We start from the raw sequence: 22,056 nt of genomic DNA, 5'->3' as shown, positions 1-22,056 counted from the left end.
CTTTGGATCAGCAGGACCGGCCCCTTCACCCACTCAGGCAGTTCATTAATGAGCTAGATGTTGGGGTGGGGCCCACTCAAAGCCCTGGAGCTGAGCCTGGGAAGTGGCTGAGTTGGTGAGCCTGCCAGCTCTCCTGTGCCCGCACCACCAGGGTGAGCTCTCCAGCACCGCCCTGCCTAGCTCACCCGATGCTACAGCCGGCAAGGGACAGGGCCACCTCTCCTCCTCAAGGCCTGTTCACTTGGACCCTTGCCACCAGGGCCAGCTCGACTGGGCTGCCTAGGTGAAATGCAGGGCCCACTCTCCCGAGTGTTGCAGCTGGTGAGGTGTGGGGACAGCTCACCCACTGGCCACAGGTGGTAACAGTGGGGTATCTCTCCATTGCCCTTGCCACCTCCCCCACCCCCCGGCCCCACCCCCCCATGGCAGATGAGGGTTGGGGCCATGTTGGCTAGTTTTATGTCACCTTGACACAAGCTCGAGACATTTTGGAAGAGGGAACCTCAATAGAGAAAATGTCCCCACCAGCTTTGTCTGTAGGCAAAGCCTGTGGTGCGTTTTCTTGATTGATGATTGATCAGGGCAGACACAGCTCACTGGATGGATGGTGCCACCCCTGGGCTGGTGGTCCTGGGTTCCATAAGGAAGCGGGCTGAGCAAGCCATGGGGAGCAAGCCAGTGAACAGCACCCCTCCCTGGCCTCTGCTTCGGCTCCTGCCTCCAGATTTGTGCCCTGACTTCTTGGATGGTGAACTGTGGAAGTGGAAGTGAAAGTCAGTAAACCTTTCCTCCTCACCTTGCTTATGGCTGCGGTGTTTCTCACAGCAACAGAAACCCTGAGACAGTGGCACAGGGAGTTTGGGACAAGGGTGGCCTGCAGGGGCTGTGGCACTGCCATGCATGCTCCCTGGGGGGGCTGGCTCTGTTATTAGTCAGCCCACTGTTGACCCCAGGCTGCCTCTTTGGCCTTCGTGGTTGGTGTGGGAAGGTCTGCCCTGTGGATGTCGTTAGCCCTGAGCTGATCTGCCAGCCACTTTGTTCCTCTCAAACATCTGCCCCTGGCTGCATGCGGTGGATTGTGCATTTGTGTGCCCGAGACTCAGGAATGGCATGCTTGTGCTTTTGAGGGTCAAATTAACAACCAGCCGACCACCCAACAAACAGACCCTTCAGAAACCAGTTAGGCAGCCAAGTCTGGAGGCGCTGGCCTGAAATCCCAGCTCCTCAGGAGTCTGAGGCAGGAGGATTGCAAGTTCAAGATCTGCCTGGCTGGCAGAGCTAGTTCAAGGCCAGTCTGTCTCAAAATAAAATGTTAAAAAAAAAAGGGGGGGTTGGCTGGAGATATAGCTCAGGGGTGGGGTGGTTGCCTAGGATGTGCCAGACCTTGGCTTCAACCCCACACCACAAAGGAGACCAGCTGGGGGTGTTTTTATTGGGTGCTACATTCTATGAATTTACAGGGCGAAGCCAGTCTTGGCTCTGGCCCTGACTTTCCCTCCAAGGCTTTGGAATCTCCATAATCTTTGATCCTGAGTGTGTCCTGGGGTAGTTGGTGACAGGAGCCCATGGCCTTGCCTGGTGGCTCAGGCTAAACTGCCTTTCTTTAACCCAGAGCCCAGGACAAGGTGGGCCGTGTTGCAACTGAGACATGTGGAGGGGTCAGTGCAGTCATCCCCCGGTATCCCAGGAGTCCCTCAGGGGCTTAAGTCCGTTACGTGAAGCAGGCAGTAGGCCCAAGTCCAGGTGTCCGAAGGGACTTTAGGCCGTTGAGACAGTTCTGGACCAGAGGCCAAGAGCCTTCCAGAAGGGATGGTCACATGCCAGGTGGGACTTATTGGGCTTAAGGAAGTGAATCACAGAGAGGGGAGCTGTGGGAGGCAGGGAAGCTCAGCGAGCATCTCCTGCCAGCAGTACTGCAGGTCGGGTGACCTGGTCTGAGCCCACCCGTCTCCCTATGCATTCGTCCCCCGTTCCTGAGGACCCTGTAAACACGGTTCCCTCCTGGGCTCTGCAGACTCCCTCCCATGGGGTGTGGGTGGGACGGGTGTGGGGGTTCCCTGAGTGTGGGTGCTGGAGGGTGCACTTTCAGTTCCTCTTAGCCAGGCCAGCTGGGAGCTATGCTTACAAGCCGTTCCCGGGGACTCCTGCCCTTCCATCCTTGTAGCTGAGAACAGCAGATGTCAGCCCTGGCTTTGTGGAAGCCCTAGTTGCCCACCGGACCCTCCTGCTCGCTCTCCCGGAAGGAAGGAAGGAAGGGCGGGTGAGGGGGGTAGGACAGGAGTGCATATCTAGACCATGGGCATGCGCAGCTGTTCCCGCACCTCCACCCTTCCTGCCTCCCGGCTGATGATGAGAGCTGAGGTGGCGCCCTCCAATCTCTACAGTTGGGGCGTGGCCCCCACAAACGAATTGTGACAGTGCCACACTCAGCAGATGTTGATCACACACTTGCTGTGTCAGGCAAGGTGCCAGGCACGGGACACAGCGAGCCAGGCAGATCTAGGTCTGTCACATGGAGGGCCCTGGTCGAGGCCAGGAGTCCGCTGCAGGCATGGATGGGAGCTGCAGGGGTGGGAAAGGAAGCGGGAGAAGAGGGGAGGGGGGGCCCGGGAGGGGGGCCCTGCTCCGAGACTGGCACAGGCCGTTTAGTTTTATGGCCCGCCAGGGAAGGTGTCAAGGAGCTGTGTTACTCCTTCCCCATCTCCCACGCCTCCCATAGGCTCAGCGCACCCGGGGCCCAGGCGCAGGGCCTGCAAAGCTCTCAGTCTATAGGTCTGCGGTATTGCGGATGGGGTTGGACCTGGACTGGCCGAGGGCTATACGGGGTGCGTGGAGGTGGTGGTCTGGCGTCCTTGCCTTCTCATTCCAGTATGAGGCTAGCCTGGACATGATGGGGAAACTGAGAGAAGACAGAGGAGCCATATCAGGCGGGATTCGGCAGGATTATGGCTACAGAAAGGCCGGTGAGGACCGCGTCAGCACCTACTTGTAGGCTCGGGAGCATAGCATCACTGTGGCCAGATGGGGCCGTGTTTGCTGAGGGGAGCGATGCGTAGGCCTCATGGGGTAAACTGGGGAGCATGCGCTGTCAGGGGTGCCAGAGGCTTGGGTTTCTCATTTAGAGTGTTTAGTGCAAAGTGAGGAAGGAAAGGATTGCTGAGAGGGCTGAGGAAGTGTTTTTCCCTTCTTCTTAGGGCCAGGTTATTATCTGGATGTGCATGGTGCCCCCGTTGGGGAGAAACATGTTGCAGAAGCAGCCAACAGCCTGTGTGTGAATAGGTGAGGGGAGGCTGTGTACAAGCTGCAGGTGCTGCGTAGGACCCGGGCATGCGCTATCCTGGAAACCTAGCGAGACACATCTCCCAGTGATGCCCGGCCTGGCCCTTCAGCCCCCGCTGACTTTCCAGAGCACAAGCCTCGCGATCCGTGAGGTCCACACTCCGGTCACGGGTGCATGGTGCTGTAGGGGTGCACTGCATGTGTATATTGAGGGGTCGGGCATTGTTGCGCATGGGACCTTACCAACAACATATAAGGCTGGCCACATATGTGAATGGCAGGTGCATGACGGCAGCCAGTGCTGTCTGGGTCAGAGCTCAGCGTTCCCACCTGGTCTAGAAAATCCAAAGCAGATGGCTAGCCCTGGAGGCTGGCACGCGAGTGGTGTCTGTAGCCCCCGCAGAGGCTTTCTCTCACAAGCCTTGTCCACCCACCGACTGAGAAGGTACGGTCGCCTCTCATCCCCAGGGAAGCCAGGCGCTCAGGAGCAGAAGGGCGGAGAGTACGGTGGACAAGCCTGTGCTGCCCAGGTTGGGGCCAGTGAAGGACTGTCTCTGGGTCCCAGTAGGTTGAGCTTAGGCTGGCTTGCCACGGGTTGGTGGGAGTCCCTCTGCAGGCCCAGACCGCGGGGCATGGATGGACACGTGCAGGGAGGTGCTAACTGGCCCGTGCCGTGTGCTCTCATGTCTCTGCAGCCCTTCCTTTTCCCTGGGAACGAGACCCTGAAGGTGCCGCTGGCACTGTTCGCCCTGAACAGGCAGCGCCTGTGTGAGAGGCTGAGGAAGAACGCAGCCGTGCAGGCCGCCTCTGTGGTTGTGCTGCAGGGAGGAGAAGAGATGCAGCGCTACTGCACCGATACCTCCATCGTCTTCCGCCAGGTGAGCCCGCGCCCCGCTCCCACGGGCCTGTCGGCCTCCAGCACCAGGCAGCGTGAGAGGTGAGAGCGCGGATCCGCAATCTGGAGTGAGCGCCCCCCAGCCTTATACCTGTTAGGCAGAGATGTCAGGGCACGGAAGGGTCGGTCCCCTTGCGGGAGCGAGCAGGCTAGGCTTCGCGGAGGAGTTGATGTTTGGAGTGAGCTCTGCAGAGCCAAAGTGAATTTGGAGAAGCAAGTAGGAGTGGGTAAAACGGAGGTTGGTCTGGGCCACCGGCTACTGTTTTTTGGGGGGACAGCAGAAGGCTAAGCTACAGATGAGGGGTTGAGTTCCTGGGACCAAATGCTGGCAGAGAGGAGGCCTGGGAGTGTTCTGTGGCCTGCCTGTTCAGAGGCCCCCCGCCTTCATCTGTTTGGCCAGTGCTCACCCTCGGCACCCTAACTGGGCCTTGGTCCGTGTCCCCTCCCCCAGCTCTGTATGTGTTCCAGGGGCTTCTCTGAGGCTCTGGAACTCTGGGGTGGAGCCTAGACAATTCTACACTTAGCTGAGAATTACAACAGCATCGAGTCCTCAGGAGTAACAGTACTAGGGTGACCCAGAGTCGGTTTGACTCTCACTGACACTACTAGCATCATACCCACTTTACAGAGGAGGAAACTGAGGCCTGGGGTAAATAACTTGCCAAGAGTAGACCAGGAGTTAGAACCCTATTCTCTAGTTGGGCCTAGTATAGGGCTGCAATCCTAGTACTCAAGAGGCTTAACTAGTTGGGTCACTAGTTCGAAGCTAGCCTGAGAAATATAGGGAGACCCTAACCCAAAATTAAAAACAAAACAAAACAAAACTGTTCAGTGGTAGAGCCCTTGCCTAGAATCCCCCAGTGAGGGGCTGGGGTGTGGCTCAGTGATAGAGCCCCTGCCTAGAATCCCCCAGTGAGGGGCTGGGGTGTGGCTCAGTGGTAGAGCCCCTGCCCAGAATCCCCCAGTGAGGGGCTGAGGTGTGGCTCAGTGGTAGAGCTCCTGCCTAGAATCCCCCAGTGAGGGGCTGGGGTGTGGCTCAGTGGTAGAGCCCCTGCCCAGAATCCCCCAGTGAGGGGCTGAGGTGTGGCTCAGTGGTAGAGCCCCTGCCTAGAATCCCCCAGTGAGGGATTGGGGTGTGGCTCAGTGGTAGAGCCCCTGCCTAGAATCCCCCAGTGAGGGGCTGAGGTGTGGCTCAGTGGTAGAGCCCCTACCCAGAATCCCCCAGTGAGGGGCTGAGGTGTGGCTCAGTGGTAGAGCCCCTGCCTAGAATCCCCCAGTGAGGGATTGGGGTGTGGCTCAGTGGTAGAGCCCCTGCCTAGAATCCCCCAGTGAGGAGCTGGGGTGTGAATCAGTGGTAGAGGCCCTGCCTAGAATCCCCCAGTGAGGGGCTGGGGTGTGGCTCAGTGGTAGAGCCCCTGCCTAGAATCCCCCAGTGAGGGGCTGGGGTGTGAATCAGTGGTAGAGCTCCTGCCTAGAATCCCCTAGTGAGGGGCTGGGGTGTGGCTCAGTGGTAGAGCCCCTGTCTAGAATCCCCCAGTGAGGGGCTGGGGTGTGGCTCAGTGGTAGAGCCCCTGCCTAGAATCCCCCAGTGAGGGGCTGGGGTGTGGCTCAGTGGTAGAGCCCCTGCCTAGAATCCCCCAGTGAGGGGCTGGGGTGTGGCTCAGTGGTAGAGCCCCTGCCTAGAATCCCCCAGTGAGGGGCTGGGGTGTGGCTCAGTGGTAGAGCACCTGCCTAGAATCCCCCAGTGAGGGGCTGGGGTGTGGCTCAGTGGTAGAGCCCCTGCCTAGAATCCCCCAGTGAGGAGCTGGGGTGTGAATCAGTGGTAGAGGCCCTGCCTAGAATCCCCCAGTGAGGAGCTGGGGTGTGAATCAGTGGTAGAGCCCCTGCCTAGAATCCCCCAGTGAGGGGCTGGGGTGTGGCTCAGTGGTAGAACCCCTGCCTAGAATCCCCCAGTGAGGGGCTGGGGTGTGGCTCAGTGGTAGAGCCCCTGCCTAGAATCCTCCATTGAGGGGCTGGGATGTGGCTCAGTGGTAGAGCACCTGCCTAGAATCCCCCAGTGAGGGGCTGGGGTGTGGCTCAGTGGTAGAGCCCCTGCCTAGAATCCCCCAGTGAGGGGCTGGGGTGTGGCTCAGTGGTTGAGGCTCTGCCTAGAATCCCCCAGTGAGGGGCTGGGGTGTGGCTCAGTGGTAGAGCACCTGCCTAGAATCCCCCAGTGAGGGGCTGGGGTGTGGCTCAGTGGTAGAGCCCCTGCCTAGAATCCCCCAGTGAGGGGCTGGGGGTGTGGCTCAGTGGTAGAGCACCTGCCTAGAATCCCCCAGTGAGGGGCTGGGGTGTGGCTCAGTGGTTGAGGCTCTGCCTAGAATCCCCCAGTGAGGGGCTGGGGTGTGGCTCAGTGGTAGAGCCCTGCCTAGAATCCCCCAGTGAGGAGCTGGGGTGTGAATCAGTGGTAGAGGCCCTGCCTAGAATCCCCCAGTGAGGAGCTGGGGTGTGAATCAGTGGTAGAGCCCCTGCCTAGAATCCCCCAGTGAGGGGCTGGGGTGTGGCTCAGTGGTAGAGCCCCTGCCTAGAATCCCCCAGTGAGGGGCTGGGGTGTGGCTCAGTGGTAGAGCCCCTGCCTAGAATCCTCCATTGAGGGGCTGGGATGTGGCTCAGTGGTAGAGCACCTGCCTAGAATCCCCCAGTGAGGGGCTGGGGTGTGGCTCAGTGGTAGAGCCCCTGCCTAGAATCCCCCAGTGAGGGGCTGGGGTGTGGCTCAGTGGTTGAGGCTCTGCCTAGAATCCCCCAGTGAGGGGCTGGGGTGTGGCTCAGTGGTAGAGCACCTGCCTAGAATCCCCCAGTGAGGGGCTGGGGTGTGGCTCAGTGGTAGAGCCCCTGCCTAGAATCCCCCAGTGAGGGGCTGGGGGTGTGGCTCAGTGGTAGAGCACCTGCCTAGAATCCCCCAGTGAGGGGCTGGGGTGTGGCTCAGTGGTTGAGGCTCTGCCTAGAATCCCCCAGTGAGGGGCTGGGGTGTGGCTCAGTGGTAGAGCCCCTGCCTAGAAACCCCCAGTGAGGGGCTGGGATGTGGCTCAGTGGTAGAGCACCTGCCTAGAATCCCCCAGTGAGGGGCTGGGGTGTGGCTCAGTGGTAGAGCCCCTGCCTAGAATCCCCCAGTGAGGGGCTGGGGTGTGGCTCAGTGGTTGAGGCTCTGCCTAGAATCCCCCAGTGAGGGGCTGGGGTGTGGCTCAGTGGTAGAGCCCCTGCCCAGAATCCCCCAGTGAGGGGCTGAGGTGTGGCTCAGTGATAGAGCCCCTGCCCAGAATCCCCCAGTGAGGGGCTGAGGTGTGGCTCAGTGGTAGAGCCCCTGCCTAGAATCCCCCAGTGAGGGATTGGGGTGTGGCTCAGTGGTAGAGCCCCTGCCTAGAATCCCCCAGTGAGGAGCTGGGGTGTGAATCAGTGGTAGAGGCCCTGCCTAGAATCCCCCAGTGAGGGGCTGGGGTGTGGCTCAGTGGTAGAGCCCCTGCCTAGAATCCCCCAGTGAGGGGCTGGGGTGTGGCTCAGTGGTAGAGCCCCTGCCTAGAATCCCCCAGTGAGGGGCTGGGGCGTGGCTCAGTGGTAGAGCACCTGCCTAGAATCCCCCAGTGAGGGGCTGGGGTGTGGCTCAGTGGTAGAGCCCCTGCCTAGAATCCCCCAGTGAGGGGCTGGGGTGTGGCTCAGTGGTTGAGGCCCTGCCTAGAATCCCCCAGTGAGGGGCTGGGGTGTGGCTCAGTGGTAGAGCCCCTGCCTAGAATCCCCCAGTGAGGGGCTGGGGTGTGGCTCAGTGGTAGAGCCCCTGCCTAGAATCCCCCAGTGAGGGGCTGGGATGTGGCTCAGTGGTAGAGCACCTGCCTAGAATCCCCCAGTGAGGGGCTGGGGTGTGGCTCAGTGGTAGAGCCCCTGCCTAGAATCCCCCAGTGAGGGGCTGGGGTGTGGCTCAGTGGTTGAGGCTCTGCCTAGAATCCCCCAGTGAGGGGCTGGGGTGTGGCTCAGTGGTAGAGCACCTGCCTAGAATCCCCCAGTGAGGGGCTGGGGTGTGGCTCAGTGGTAGAGCCCCTGCCTAGAATCCCCCAGTGAGGGGCTGGGGGTGTGGCTCAGTGGTAGAGCACCTGCCTAGAATCCCCCAGTGAGGGACTGGGGTGTGGCTCAGTGGTTGAGGCTCTGCCTAGAATCCCCCAGTGAGGGGCTGGGGTGTGGCTCAGTGGTAGAGCCCCTGCCTAGAATCCCCCAGTGAGGAGCTGGGGTGTGAATCAGTGGTAGAGGCCCTGCCTAGAATCCCCCAGTGAGGAGCTGGGGTGTGAATCAGTGGTAGAGCCCCTGCCTAGAATCCCCCAGTGAGGGGCTGGGGTGTGGCTCAGTGGTAGAGCCCCTGCCTAGAATCCCCCAGTGAGGGGCTGGGGTGTGGCTCAGTGGTAGAGCCCCTGCCTAGAATCCTCCATTGAGGGGCTGGGATGTGGCTCAGTGGTAGAGCACCTGCCTAGAATCCCCCAGTGAGGGGCTGGGGTGTGGCTCAGTGGTAGAGCCCCTGCCTAGAATCCCCCAGTGAGGGGCTGGGGTGTGGCTCAGTGGTTGAGGCTCTGCCTAGAATCCCCCAGTGAGGGGCTGGGGTGTGGCTCAGTGGTAGAGCACCTGCCTAGAATCCCCCAGTGAGGGGCTGGGGTGTGGCTCAGTGGTAGAGCCCCTGCCTAGAATCCCCCAGTGAGGGGCTGGGGGTGTGGCTCAGTGGTAGAGCACCTGCCTAGAATCCCCCAGTGAGGGGCTGGGGTGTGGCTCAGTGGTTGAGGCTCTGCCTAGAATCCCCCAGTGAGGGGCTGGGGTGTGGCTCAGTGGTAGAGCCCCTGCCTAGAAACCCCCAGTGAGGGGCTGGGATGTGGCTCAGTGGTAGAGCACCTGCCTAGAATCCCCCAGTGAGGGGCTGGGGTGTGGCTCAGTGGTAGAGCCCCTGCCTAGAATCCCCCAGTGAGGGGCTGGGGTGTGGCTCAGTGGTTGAGGCTCTGCCTAGAATCCCCCAGTGAGGGGCTGGGGTGTGGCTCAGTGGTAGAGCCCCTGCCCAGAATCCCCCAGTGAGGGGCTGAGGTGTGGCTCAGTGATAGAGCCCCTGCCCAGAATCCCCCAGTGAGGGGCTGAGGTGTGGCTCAGTGGTAGAGCCCCTGCCTAGAATCCCCCAGTGAGGGATTGGGGTGTGGCTCAGTGGTAGAGCCCCTGCCTAGAATCCCCCAGTGAGGAGCTGGGGTGTGAATCAGTGGTAGAGGCCCTGCCTAGAATCCCCCAGTGAGGGGCTGGGGTGTGGCTCAGTGGTAGAGCCCCTGCCTAGAATCCCCCAGTGAGGGGCTGGGGTGTGGCTCAGTGGTAGAGCCCCTGCCTAGAATCCCCCAGTGAGGGGCTGGGGCGTGGCTCAGTGGTAGAGCACCTGCCTAGAATCCCCCAGTGAGGGGCTGGGGTGTGGCTCAGTGGTAGAGCCCCTGCCTAGAATCCCCCAGTGAGGGGCTGGGGTGTGGCTCAGTGGTAGAGCACTTGCCTAGAATCCCCCAGTGAGGGGCTGGGGTGTGGCTCAGTGGTAGAGCCCCTGCCTTGAACCCCCCAGTGAGGGGCTGGGGTGTGGCTCAGTGGTAGAGCCCCTGCCTAGAATCCCCCAGTGAGGGGCTGGGGTGTGGCTCAGTGGTAGAGCCCCTGCCTAGAATCCCCCAGTGAGGGGCTGGGGTGTGGCTCAGTGTTACAGCCCCTGCCTAGAATCCCCCAGTGAGGGGCTGGGGTGTGGCTCAGTGGTAGAGCCCCTGCCTAGAATCCCCCAGTGAGGGGCTGGGGTGTGGCTCAGTGGTTGAGGCTCTGCCTAGAATCCCCCAGTGAGGGGCTGGGGTGTGGCTCTGTGGTAGAGCCCCTGCCTAGAATCCCCCAGTGAGGGGCTGGGGGTGTGGCTCAGTGGTAGAGCACTTGCCTGGAATCCCCCAGTGAGGGGCTGGGGTGTGGCTCAGTGGTAGAGCCCCTGCCTAGAATCCCCCAGTGAGGGATTGGGGTGTGGCTCAGTGGTAGAGCCCCTGCCTAGAATCCCCCAGTGAGGAGCTGGGGTGTGAATCAGTGGTAGAGGCCCTGCCTAGAATCCCCCAGTGAGGGGCTGGGGTGTGGCTCAGTGGTAGAGCCCCTGCCTAGAATCCCCCAGTGAGGGGCTGGGGTGTGGCTCAGTGGTAGAGCCCCTGCCTAGAATCCCCCAGTGAGGGGCTGGGGCGTGGCTCAGTGGTAGAGCACCTGCCTAGAATCCCCCAGTGAGGGGCTGGGGTGTGGCTCAGTGGTAGAGCCCCTGCCTAGAATCCCCCAGTGAGGGGCTGGGGTGTGGCTCAGTGGTAGAGCACTTGCCTAGAATCCCCCAGTGAGGGGCTGGGGTGTGGCTCAGTGGTAGAGCCCCTGCCTTGAACCCCCCAGTGAGGGGCTGGGGTGTGGCTCAGTGGTAGAGCCCCTGCCTAGAATCCCCCAGTGAGGGGCTGGGGTGTGGCTCAGTGGTAGAGCCCCTGCCTAGAATCCCCCAGTGAGGGGCTGGGGTGTGGCTCAGTGTTACAGCCCCTGCCTAGAATCCCCCAGTGAGGGGCTGGGGTGTGGCTCAGTGGTAGAGCCCCTGCCTAGAATCCCCCAGTGAGGGGCTGGGGTGTGGCTCAGTGGTTGAGGCTCTGCCTAGAATCCCCCAGTGAGGGGCTGGGGTGTGGCTCTGTGGTAGAGCACCTGCCTAGAATCCCCCAGTGAGGGGCTGGGGTGTGGCTCAGTGGTAGAGCCCCTGCCTAGAATCCCCCAGTGAGGGGCTGGGGTGTGGCTCAGTGGTTGAGGCCCTGCCTAGAATCCCCCAGTGAGGGGCTGGGGTGTGGCTCAGTGGTAGAGCACCTGCCTAGAATCCCCCAGTGAGGGGCTGGGGGTGTGGCTCAGTGGTAGAGCCCCTGCCTAGAATCCCCCAGTGAGGGGCTGGGGTGTGGCTCAGTGGTAGAGCCCCTGCCTAGAATCCCTCAGTGAGGGGCTGGGGGTGTGGCTCAGTGGTAGAGCCCCTGCCTAGAATCCCCCAGTGAGGGGCTGGGGTGTGGCTCAGTGGTAGAGCCCCTGCCTAGAATCCCCCAGTGAGGGGCTGGGGTGTGGCTCAGTGGTTGAGGCCCTGCCTAGAATCCCCCAGTGAGGGGCTGGGGTGTGGCTCAGTGGTAGAGCACCTGCCTAGAATCCCCCAGTGAGGGGCTGGGGGTGTGGCTCAGTGGTAGAGCCCCTGCCTAGAATCCCCCAGTGAGGGGCTGGGGTGTGGCTCAGTGGTAGAGCCCCTGCCTAGAATCCCCCAGTGAGGGGCTGGGGTGTGGCTCAGTGGTTGAGGCTCTGCCTAGAATCCCCCAGTGAGGGGCTGGGGTGTGGCTCTGTGGTAGAGCACCTGCCTAGAATCCCCCAGTGAGGGGCTGGGGTGTGGCTCAGTGGTAGAGCCCCTGCCTAGAATCCCCCAGTGAGGGGCTGGGGGTGTGGCTCAGTGGTAGAGCCCCTGCCTAGAATCCCCCAGTGAGGGGCTGGGGGTGTGGCTCAGTGGTAGAGCACCTGCCTAGAATCCCCCAGTGAGGGGCTGGGGTGTGGCTCAGTGGTAGAGCCCCTGCCTAGAATCCCCCAGTGAGGGGCTGGGGGTGTGGCTCAGTGGTAGAGCACCTGCCTAGAATCCCCCAGTGAGGGGCTGGGGTGTGGCTCAGTGGTAGAGCCCCTGCCTAGAATCCCCCAGTGAGGGGCTGGGGGTGTGGCTCAGTGGTAGAGCACTTGCCTGGAATCCCCCAGTGAGGGGCTGGGGGTGTGGCTCAGTGGTAGAGCACCTGCCTAGAATCCCCCAGTGAGGGGCTGGGGTGTGGCTCAGTGGTAGAGCCCCTGCCTAGAATCCCCCAGTGAGGGGCTGGGGTGTGGCTCAGTGGTAGAGCCCCTGCCTAGAATCCCCCAGTGAGGGGCTGGGGTGTGGCTCAGTGGTTGAGGCTCTGCCTAGAATCCCCCAGTGAGGGGCTGGGGTGTGGCTCTGTGGTAGAGCACCTGCCTAGAATCCCCCAGTGAGGGGCTGGGGTGTGGCTCAGTGGTAGAGCCCCTGCCTAGAATCCCCCAGTGAGGGGCTGGGGGTGTGGCTCAGTGGTAGAGCCCCTGCCTAGAATCCCCCAGTGAGGGGCTGGGGGTGTGGCTCAGTGGTAGAGCACCTGCCTAGAATCCCCCAGTGAGGGGCTGGGGTGTGGCTCAGTGGTAGAGCCCCTGCCTAGAATCCCCCAGTGAGGGGCTGGGGGTGTGGCTCAGTGGTAGAGCACCTGCCTAGAATCCCCCAGTGAGGGGCTGGGGTGTGGCTCAGTGGTAGAGCCCCTGCCTAGAATCCCCCAGTGAGGGGCTGGGGGTGTGGCTCAGTGGTAGAGCACTTGCCTGGAATCCCCCAGTGAGGGGCTGGGGGTGTGGCTCAGTGGTAGAGCACCTGCCTAGAATCCCCCAGTGAGGGGCTGGGGTGTGGCTCAGTGGTAGAGCCCCTGCCTAGAATCCCCCAGTGAGGGGCTGGGGGTGTGGCTCAGTGGTAGAGCACTTGCCTGGAATCCCCCAGTGAGGGGCTGGGGTGTGGCTCAGTGGTAGAGCCCCTGCCTAGAATCCCCCAGTGAGGGGTTGGGGTGTGGCTCAGTGGTAGAGCCCCTGCCTAGAATCCCCCAGTGAGGGGCTGGGGGTGTGGCTCAGTGGTAGAGCACTTGCCTGGAATCCCCCAGTGAGGGGCTGGGGTGTGGCTCAGTGGTAGAGCCCCTGCCTAGAATCCCCCAGTGAGGGGCTGGGGTGTGGCTCAGTGGTAGAGCCCCTGCCTAGAATCCCCCAGTGAGGGGCTGGGGTGTGGCTCAGTGGTAGAGCCCCTGCCTAGAATCCCCCAGTGAGGGGCTGGGGTGTGGCTCAGTGGTTGAGGCTCTGCCTAGAATCCCCCAGTGAGGGGCTGGGGTGTGGCTCAGTGGTTGAGGCTCTGCCTAGAATCCCCCAGTGAGGGGCTGGGGTGTGGCTCAGTGGTAGAGCTCCTGCCTAGAATCCCCCAGTGAGGGGCTGGGGTGTGGCTCAGTGGTAGAGCCCCTGCCTAGAATCCCCCAGTGAGGGGCTGGGGTGTGGCTCAGTGGTAGAGCCCCTGCCTAGAATCCCCCAGTGAGGGGCTGGGGTGTGGCTCAGTGGTAGAGCCCCTGCCTAGAATCCCCCAGTGAGGGGCTGGGGTGTGGCTCAGTGGTAGAGCCCCTGCCTAGAATCCCCCAGTGAGGGGCTGGGGTGTGGCTCAGTGGTAGAGCCCCTGCCTAGAATCCCCCAGTGAGGGGCTGGGGTGTGGCTCAGTGGTTGAGGCTCTGCCTAGAATCCCCCAGTGAGGGGCTGGGGTGTGGCTCAGTGGTTGAGGCTCTGCCTAGAACTCAATAGGCTCTAGCTTCAATCTCCAATACCACCACTACCACACAGACAGAGACACACACACACACACACACACACACACACACACACACACACACACATGCACACACACAAAATGTCTGACTCCATGGCTGAGGCTATTTCCTTTCTCAGCTTCCAGACCCACGCTGTGGTCAGAATCTTCCTTGGAGTAGGAGGTGGGAGCACGGAAGAATGTGAAGAGCCACACTGTATGGAAAGGAAGGGGCAAGGTGTGGGGCCATCCACTGTAGCAGCACAGGAGTGCGCTGTGATCTCTTGCTCCTGGCCCATTGTCCTCACAGCTACAGGCCTGCAGTCCCCAGCTGCCCGAGCATCACAGAGGTCTCAAGCTCTTGCTGCCTAGCCTTGAAGCTTCTGTGTTTAAAAAAAAAAAAATCACCTTTCTAAAATTCAGCTGTGGGCTCCCTGATTGGTGTCATTCTGGGTTCATCTCAGAAGAGCCCCTCCCCCACTTTATACCTTGAGCACCAGCTCGGTGCTTACTGCAGAGAGGGAGGGAGAGAGCGAGAGATAGACAGACAGAGAGGGAGGGACAAAGAGCCAGAGAGCCAGAGAGAGAGAGTTAGTCCATCTGGGTATAGATATTCTATGTAGGTTTCTGTATTGGCTTGTGTTCCGTGTTCTGGCTGCCAGCTGCCATGGGCCTAGGAGGTGACCTGCAGACGGATGAGGTGTGGACATGCAGGGAACCCGAATCCTTAAAAACAAAAGACAGGAGGTGGGCTGGGGACGTGGCTCAATGCAGAAAAGTGCTTGCTGCCAAGCTGGACCACCCGGATTCGATTCCCGAGGACCCACAAGGAAGAAGGAAAGAACGGATTCGCGCACGGGCTGTCCTCTTGCCTCCGTGTGCGTGCTGTGGTACACAGAGACACACAACACACAAGTCAGTGTGATAGAAGGCAGGTTCAAAGGCCTCTGTCTGCTCCTGACAGAGCACAGCTCGGCAGGGTGGACAGCTGACAGCTGGGCTGGGGACCGGCTGCGCAGGGCTGAGGCCATTGCCCAAGAGGAGGCCTGGGTCCTGGCTCACCTGCCTCTTGTACCTCACGCTTCTGCCACGGCCACCGGGTGACGAGGCCCCCTGCCCCCTCTGCAGGAGTCTTTCTTCCATTGGGCCTTCGGTGTCGTCGAGTCAGGCTGCTACGGTGTCATCGACGTGGACACTGGGAAATCAACCCTGTTTGTGCCCAGGCTTCCTCCCAGCTACGCCACCTGGATGGGAAAGTAAGGAGTGGTCCCTGCCTCCTTCCCAAGCCCGCTGAGGATGATGCTGGGGTGGGGCAGGAGGGAGGGTCAGTAGTCCAGCCCCTCTCACAGCCCTGAATCCCTCAGCTGGGAAGAGGGGGGTCAGATCGGAGCTGTGGGCTGAGGCACGGTTTATTGAAAGCCCATATTCCTTGCACTCTACAGATGCTTGTGGCTTTTGCACCAGTCGGTGGCCGCTTCTGCATGGGCTCACTGGGGGGGAGTGTGTGCTGTCTAGGCCCCATGTTCAGGGGTGTTACTCATGCCTGCCTCTGGCCACGGACGGTCTGTCCTTCACCGGCCTCCCTGTGAGAGACGGTGGAGGATTAGGGCTGTGCCATGTGAGGAGGCTCAGCTCCCTGGGAGAGACTTTCCCACCCCTCTACCCTTCAAGACACCTGTCAGCCACTCCTGCCTGCCCACAGCACTGAGGCAGACGCTGTGTAACCAGGGATACTTGAAGCGACCAGAGAATCTTGTCTTCCACTCTGCCATTTCTGCCTGGAGAGTGATTATTCCAGGCTAATGTGTAAATCGCAGCCTTTGCTACCTGCTGCCCCGTGGTGCTCGTTACCAGGTGGGCTGGTGAGTCCGTGGCTGCTTTGAGTGACATGGCACCTGCCTGCCACAGGGACTCTGAGCTCTTTGCAGAGGGCCAGGGCCCCTAAAGGGCTGTCCTTTAATCTCCTTCTGTTTTGCGTGCGGTCCCTCCTGCCACAAGCAGACCCCACGGCATCCATTGCTGGTCCTGGCATGCTACTCTTCTGCTGTCTTGGGGGGGTTGTTCAGCTCCAAATTGGCATCAGTTCTGCCTTTAGGCCACTTGGCAGCATCCCAGGCTGGCCCTGAGCCACCAGCTTTGCTATGGAGACGGATCTGAGGCAGAGTCGGCAGCAGGAGAGATGCAAGCTTTGGTTCCCTTGTGACGTTTTCTTGGCTTGACCCTTGGAAGGAGGGACCAAGGCAGGTCTTGTCTGTCTACCTTTGGGGTGGACAGCTGGGCTGCCAGGGAGAGGCCATGTCTGATACCTCCCTAGCTTCCATTCCGTTTGGAGCCAGGTTCTTACCACTTGCCTGCTATAAAGAGGAAGCAGGTTCAGTGTGCTGGGGAGACCTATGTCAGCACTGTGGCCTGTTCTCGTGGGAGCTGTGATTGGAAGCAAGGCTTACCCATGGCCGCTCATGGCTTCTTTATGGTGGCTGCGAGGCACCAGGGAGTCTGACCACTTCTGTCATTCCTTCCTAGGAAATGGCAGTACCATTGCAGTGGTGTGGTGTTGGGTTGATTTGATCCGAGATGCCAACATGAAGTGATAGTATCGCTAGGAGCTCAGTTCTGCTGTCCCTGAATGGCTGACTGGGAAGTCACTGTGCAGTCCCAGCCCGGCACTGAGCCTGTAATCTGCCCGGCCGGAGAGGTGGAGCCTGCTCCACTCCTGCCTGCCCTCGTCAGGACCACGATAGGATGTTGTTGTGTGACTCTGAGGTACACAACAAGTGCACTAGGACTCCCCCTGGTCCACTCTAGTGGGGTGTTCTCCCCCAGAACGCACAAACCTATGGGGGAGGGGGACAAAGGGATTTCAGATTCAAACCATAGCAAGGATAAATAGGTTTTTTTGGTTTGGGTTTGGTTTCAGTTTTAGAGTTGGGTATTACTCAACTGTAGTGTAAGTCAGGTTTTCACTGCTGTGACGAAGCACTTGAGAGAAACAAATTAAAAAGAGGAAAGGTTTAGTTTGGCTCATGATTTTCAGAGGTTTCACTCTGTGGTCTGCAGGCGTCATTGCTGTGGATCTAACATAACAGAGAATACCATAGAAGTGGGAGCATGTTGCACAGTAGCTAGAAAACAAAGGGTATGGGAAGACAGGCAGGCAGGCAGACAGACAGACAGACAGACAGACAGACTAGGGCTCTAAAATACTTTTTTAAGGTTATGCCAGCCAGTGCCTTACTTGCTCTGGTTAGGCTCCGCCTCCTAAAAGCTCATTGAGCTATTAGTCTGTCAGTAGTTAATACTTTGATGGAGTTAAGACCATAATGCGCCTCTCGTGAGCATGACCTCACAGGGGAGCAAGCCTTTGACACTTCCTATCCAAACCGTAACACCTACAAACTGGACCAGCCTTGAGGAACTCCCTAAGACGCTCCCAGAATGCTTCCTGCTCCCCAGCTGTCCCTGTGAATAGAACCTGTGGCTGCCTGTGACTGTTTTTAATGAAAATGGCCCTAATAGGCTCTTAGGGAGTGTGGCACTATGCTCTTGTTGCGGTGGGTGTGGCCATGTTGGAGGAAATGTGCCACTCGGGGTGGGCTGTGAGGTCTCAGATGCTTAAGCCAGGCCCAGTGTCCCACTCTCCTCCTCCTGCCTGCCAAGCCGGCACCATGTCTGCTGCCTGCCACCATGCTTCCAGCCACAGTGATGATGGAGTAAACCTCTGAGCTGTAAGCCAGCTCCAGTGAAATGGTTTTGTTATGAGAGTTGCTGTAGTCAGTGTCTCTTCACAAGAGAAACCCTAGTAAGACAGAACACCAGGGGCCGGGGCGTTGCTGTGGGAGGTCTGGCCATGCTTTCACCTAAGAGGAACGTGGAACGCACTGGGACTCCGGGTTAGTAAAGCGATTGAACACTTCAAGTGAGGCGTAATGAGCGTGGAGGACAGTAGCACGGAGGGTGATTCGAGCCGCGGGGCCTGGCTCAAGAGGTTTCAGAGGAGAAGAGTATTAATATGAGGCATAGAGACCATTCCTGTGATTTTTGGTGAGGAATGTGGCTGCTTTTTTTTGCGCTTGTTCAAAACAGTTCGCCTGAGGCTAAGCTGAAGAGTTTTTAGATGAACAATTTTGGCAGAGGAGACTTCAAAACAGCCTAGTGGTGACTGTGCCGTGTGGCTATTAGTGGCCAGTCTTACGGAGATTTGTAATAAAGAGGAACCAACCAAACAAGGAAAAATAGAAAATGTACAGATGGTGGAGAAAAGCGGCACCAGGAGGTGTAAACAGATTATAGGAAAGCCTGATACTAATTGGCATAAAGGAGTGTGTGTGTGTGTGGGGGGGGGGGGTGTCTCAGAGCAAGACCCGTGCAGCCAAGCTCCAACTTGTGAAAAGGGATTAAAGAAAAGCTTGGTAGCAAACGCAGGTGGATTTTTGAGTTCGAGGCCAGCCTGGTTTACATAGTGAATTCCAAGAAAGCCAAGCTTGGCCAGTGAAGGGGACCATTAAAACCAGAAAGCTGGTGAAAATGTATTTGAACGAGGGGTCCATGTTTCAGGCCCAGCAAGCGGGAGAACTTGGCAGCTTCTCCAACGCACTTCTGGCTTTAGAGTCAAGGGTACAAGAAAGGGGTTATGGAATCCTCCTGTGTGGCCAAGGAAAGTCGCTGAGGCCATGTGTGTGTCAGAGGTGTCCCTGCATGGAGGCCCAGAGAGGCCGCTCTGTGACACTGCGAAGGTGAAGCCTGGGTTGCCTTGGAGACCCCAAGACATTGGAGATGCCAGAGCTGTGGGACACCTGCTGAGGAGAGCTGCTAACAGGGAGTGGAGCCAGCCCAAGAGAGAGAAGTGTGCTGCCATCAACAAAGCTGAAAGGAGTTGGAGGTCTGAAGACGCTCTGACATCACACATGGAGATGCAGAGCTTGGAGTCCGCCCAGCTGGTCTTTGGTCTTGCTTTGGCTCAGTCTCTCCTCACTGTGCTCCCGTTCCTCCCCTTTGGAGTGGTGATGTGTGCCCTCTGCCGTGATGTGTTGGGAGTACCGTGATCTGCTTTTTCATTTGATTTTACAGAAGGTTACAAGTAAGAGATTGCCAGGAGTCTCAGAAGAGACTTTGAACTTTTACACAGTGTGAAGACTGTGGTAGACTATGGATGGGAACTTTTGAAGTTGGACTGTATGCATTTTGCATTATGATACGGCTATAAGCCTATGGGGGGCCAGGGAGTCGTATAAAGTGGTTTGAATAGGCCCAGAGGGAGATGTGTCCTTGTTGGAGTGGGTGTGGCCTTATTGGAGGAGGTGTGTCACTGGGGTGGCCTTTGAGGTCTCAGATGCTCGAGCCAGGCCTGGGGTCTCACTCTCCTCCTGCTGCCTGCTTGTCTCCTCACTTCCCGCCAAGATGATAATGAACTAAGCCTCGGAAACTGTCAGCCAGCCCCAGATGAATGTTTTCCTTTATCAGAGTTGCCATGGTCATGGTGTCCCTTCACAGCAGTAGAAACCCTAACCAAGACACCGTCCTTTCAACACCCGCCGTGGCCCTACCTCCTTGCTCAAACTGAGCTTGCTTTCAGCTCTGAGCTGTAGGGATAGACAGTGCAGGTCCAGGAGGGTTGCTCAGGGCCTCAGTTGGCCCCACCTGGAGTTTCTGTCTGGAGAGGTGGGGGACACTGAATGTGGCTCCTCTCCTTTCTTTCTCTCGTGAGACAGAATGTCACTGTGTAGCCTAGGCTGGCCTCAGATTCATATCCACCTGCCTGTCCCCAAGGGCTGGGAATACAGGCGACCATCACCATGCCCTGCCCAAAGAATTATGGGAGTGATTGCGTGCATGCCAGTGTGTGTTGCTGGGGCTTGAATCTGGGGCCTGCACGTGCTGGGCGGGCACTGTAACCTCTGAGCTGCACACCTACACCTTTCCTTCTTATGAAGAACTGGCCCTAGCCCGCAAGGAAGGATGCTGCCTGTGGCTAGAAGGCAGACATCTTCTGGAGCTGGTAGAGTGGAGGACTGGTCTTGCCTAAGGGACTCCTCCCCAGGTGCTGAACCTGTGTAAACTGCTTGTTCCCTAACTTACATCCTGGGAACTAACAGCCCTTGCCCGAAGGGCTTAAGGCCCAGGATCTGATTGCTGTACAGTCTTCAAGAATGCAGGAACGCTACAGCGGGAGTCTGAGGCTGTTAAAAGCCCCTTAGTCCTGCCCTCGCTGTGCTGAGGAGGTGCATTGTCTAGGGCAGAACAGACCCTTGAGTGACCTTGAGGGTAGACGGGGGTCTGCAGAGTTGGTTTCCCTGGTGAACGAGGCTGCTGTGTGCTGTGCAGGCCAGACCCCGCCCGCAGCTCTGGTCCCAAGGGAGATTGTGACATCACGGCTGAGACGGTTCCCTTAGCAGATCTTTCCCTTCTGAGCTCTGGGGTGAATGTCTGTCTCCCTGTCCTGAGCATGTGGGAGGGAAGGCCCCGGTTGTAACGGGCAGGTGACAAAGGGGCCGCTTGTCTGGGTCCGAGCTGGGAAGCAGCCAGATCTGATGTGCACGGCTGCTTCCAGACGCTGCGGTAATCGATAGGGCACCGGGAGCAAGGCTGACGGGATTACCTGGCCTTTGCAATCAAAACCCACCAGACTGAACATTTGACCTTAAGCTCCGCAGCTTCCTTTGGAGTCTCTAATCTGATGGCTTTTGAAAATCCATCTGGCAGGTTCTACAATCCAGAGTCACTCGGGGAACCCGCATTCCGCTGTAGGATCCACAGCGTCCGTGGGCGCAGCCTTGCCGTCAGGATCGCAGATTCGGGGGGGGGGGGGCGGGGAGGGATAGGAAGCCTAAGGCCGCCTGCCATGTGCCTCCCCCCACACCCTGACTGAAGCTGGAGTGTGGGAGCTCCTGATGGTGTTTTTGTAGAAGTCTATCCCAAAAAGACGATCAGCTGACAGTGGCTCTGGCCGGGGTGCCTGGGCTCCTCAAAGCAAGCTGAAAGCCTCCTGTGTGACCTACCACACCAAGTAGCTTCAGGGACATGGAAAGTGAGCAGCTTTGGGTGCGCATAGGGCATCCTCTACAGTCCTGCCTGTCCCTGACCAAACGGAAAGGAGAGAGAGTGTGCCTGGCCTAGGTTTGCAGGGGCTGGTAATGGCGTCTTGAGCACCTGTCTGGCCTCAGGCTACCCAGGAAGAGGCTATTGTGAGCTCTCCAGGGCTGAGTCTCAGAGGCCCCTGCCCAGCCCTTTTTGATGCTGGAACCCCTGTGGGCCTGTGTATGTGTGTGTGTGTGAGCGCATGCGCATATGGCATAACTTGTGGAGACGTGCGTGCGTGGGGGTGACTGTTGCCTTGCTACGTAGCTCAGGATGACCTTGAATTCAAGATCCTCCAATCTCAGCTTCCGGAACAGCGGAGTCACAGGCATGTGCCACCATCATACTTGGTGTTATGTGGGCTGCCTGTGGCGTGAGATACGATGTGTGGGAGGTGGTCTCTTTTGGCACAGCCCCAGCTCCTCTAGTCTTTGAGTCACAAGGAGCACAGCTTCCCAAGCCTCTGCAGGGTACCCTGGCTCCTGCTGTCATCAGGAGGGGGCCTCTTTGAGGGGAGCAGTCCTCCAGAGGGGGGACTCTTCCTGAGCACCTGAATGTGATCCCCAGCACCGAGGGCTTAGCCAGAGTCCCTAGCTTTCATAAGCTGCGCTACTTTTGTTCTGTCCTGGTCACCGGTCCCCACATGGCCTTCCTCCGCCTGGCCTCTCTGTGTGGGATAATCTCAGGACGTGCCGCCATGGCTGCTCCAGCTTGCACACAGGAGCAGTCTCCAGGCTGAGGCACTGCTCTGATTTGCAGAGGGCTACTTCCCTCTTTGACAACTTAACGACATCCTGACACGGCTGCTGACTTCCGCACCGCACGCACCATGTTCTGCCATCAGAGGAGTAAAAGGCAGCGGCAGTGTTGTTTGGAGCCGGCGGCAGGCGCCGGGCGCTGGAAATGCATGGTGACGGCAATCATTTGGCCTTATTACTTATTCATTAGCCACATGCAGGTGGTCAGCTAGCCACTGGGACCTGCTCTTTAAAATTTCATTTTCTGGAAGGTTCCATCATGTCTGCATCGTGTGGCATTAATTTAACGGCTTCTTCTCATCTGAGGCTTCCTCACCCAGGGCTCTGGTGCGCATGGCACTGCGACCAAGCACCGTCTGTTCTGACTCTGGGCTTGAGATGCTGCAGAGCAGGCCTGCAGGGACCTGAGTGCCTGAGCACAGATCCCCTCCACAGGATGGGCATCCCGTCAAGGGAGGGGGCTTCTCTCTTCTGCCAGAACCGCCCTGGGCCACTTAAATGAGTTTCCGAGTGAGCTCAGCTCCTCTCCTGATTCATTCCCTCAGTCCGGCTCTTTCCATCGGGATCTCCCACGTGGTGGGGCCAGGCATGAGCTGTGCTTGCTCCTCCTCGCATGCCAGCTGCGTGGAGACCCTGTA

At 59.0% G+C, this 22,056-nt stretch overlaps 1 protein-coding gene across 1 annotated transcript in view; it reads left to right on the top strand.

The window, feature by feature from the left end:
- The first annotated feature begins 3,974 nt into the window (after positions 1–3,974).
- PEPD (peptidase D) overlaps positions 3,975–22,056 on the top strand; it is a 147,522-nt gene continuing 129,440 nt past the window's right edge. Inside the window, exons 1-2 of the mRNA XM_084770840.1 lie at positions 3,975–4,157; positions 14,715–14,842. Coding sequence (XP_084626966.1) covers positions 4,116–4,157; positions 14,715–14,842 — 170 coding nt within the window. The 5' untranslated portion in view covers positions 3,975–4,115. The remainder of the gene's footprint in view (positions 4,158–14,714; positions 14,843–22,056) is intronic.

Source organism: Acomys minous (assembly GCF_964271855.1).
Source record: "Acomys minous genome assembly, chromosome: 20".
Classification (NCBI taxonomy): Eukaryota; Metazoa; Chordata; class Mammalia; order Rodentia; family Muridae; genus Acomys; species Acomys minous.
The sequence above is the reverse complement of the archived record's forward strand: the minus strand, read 5'-3'. Positions and strand labels throughout refer to the sequence as shown.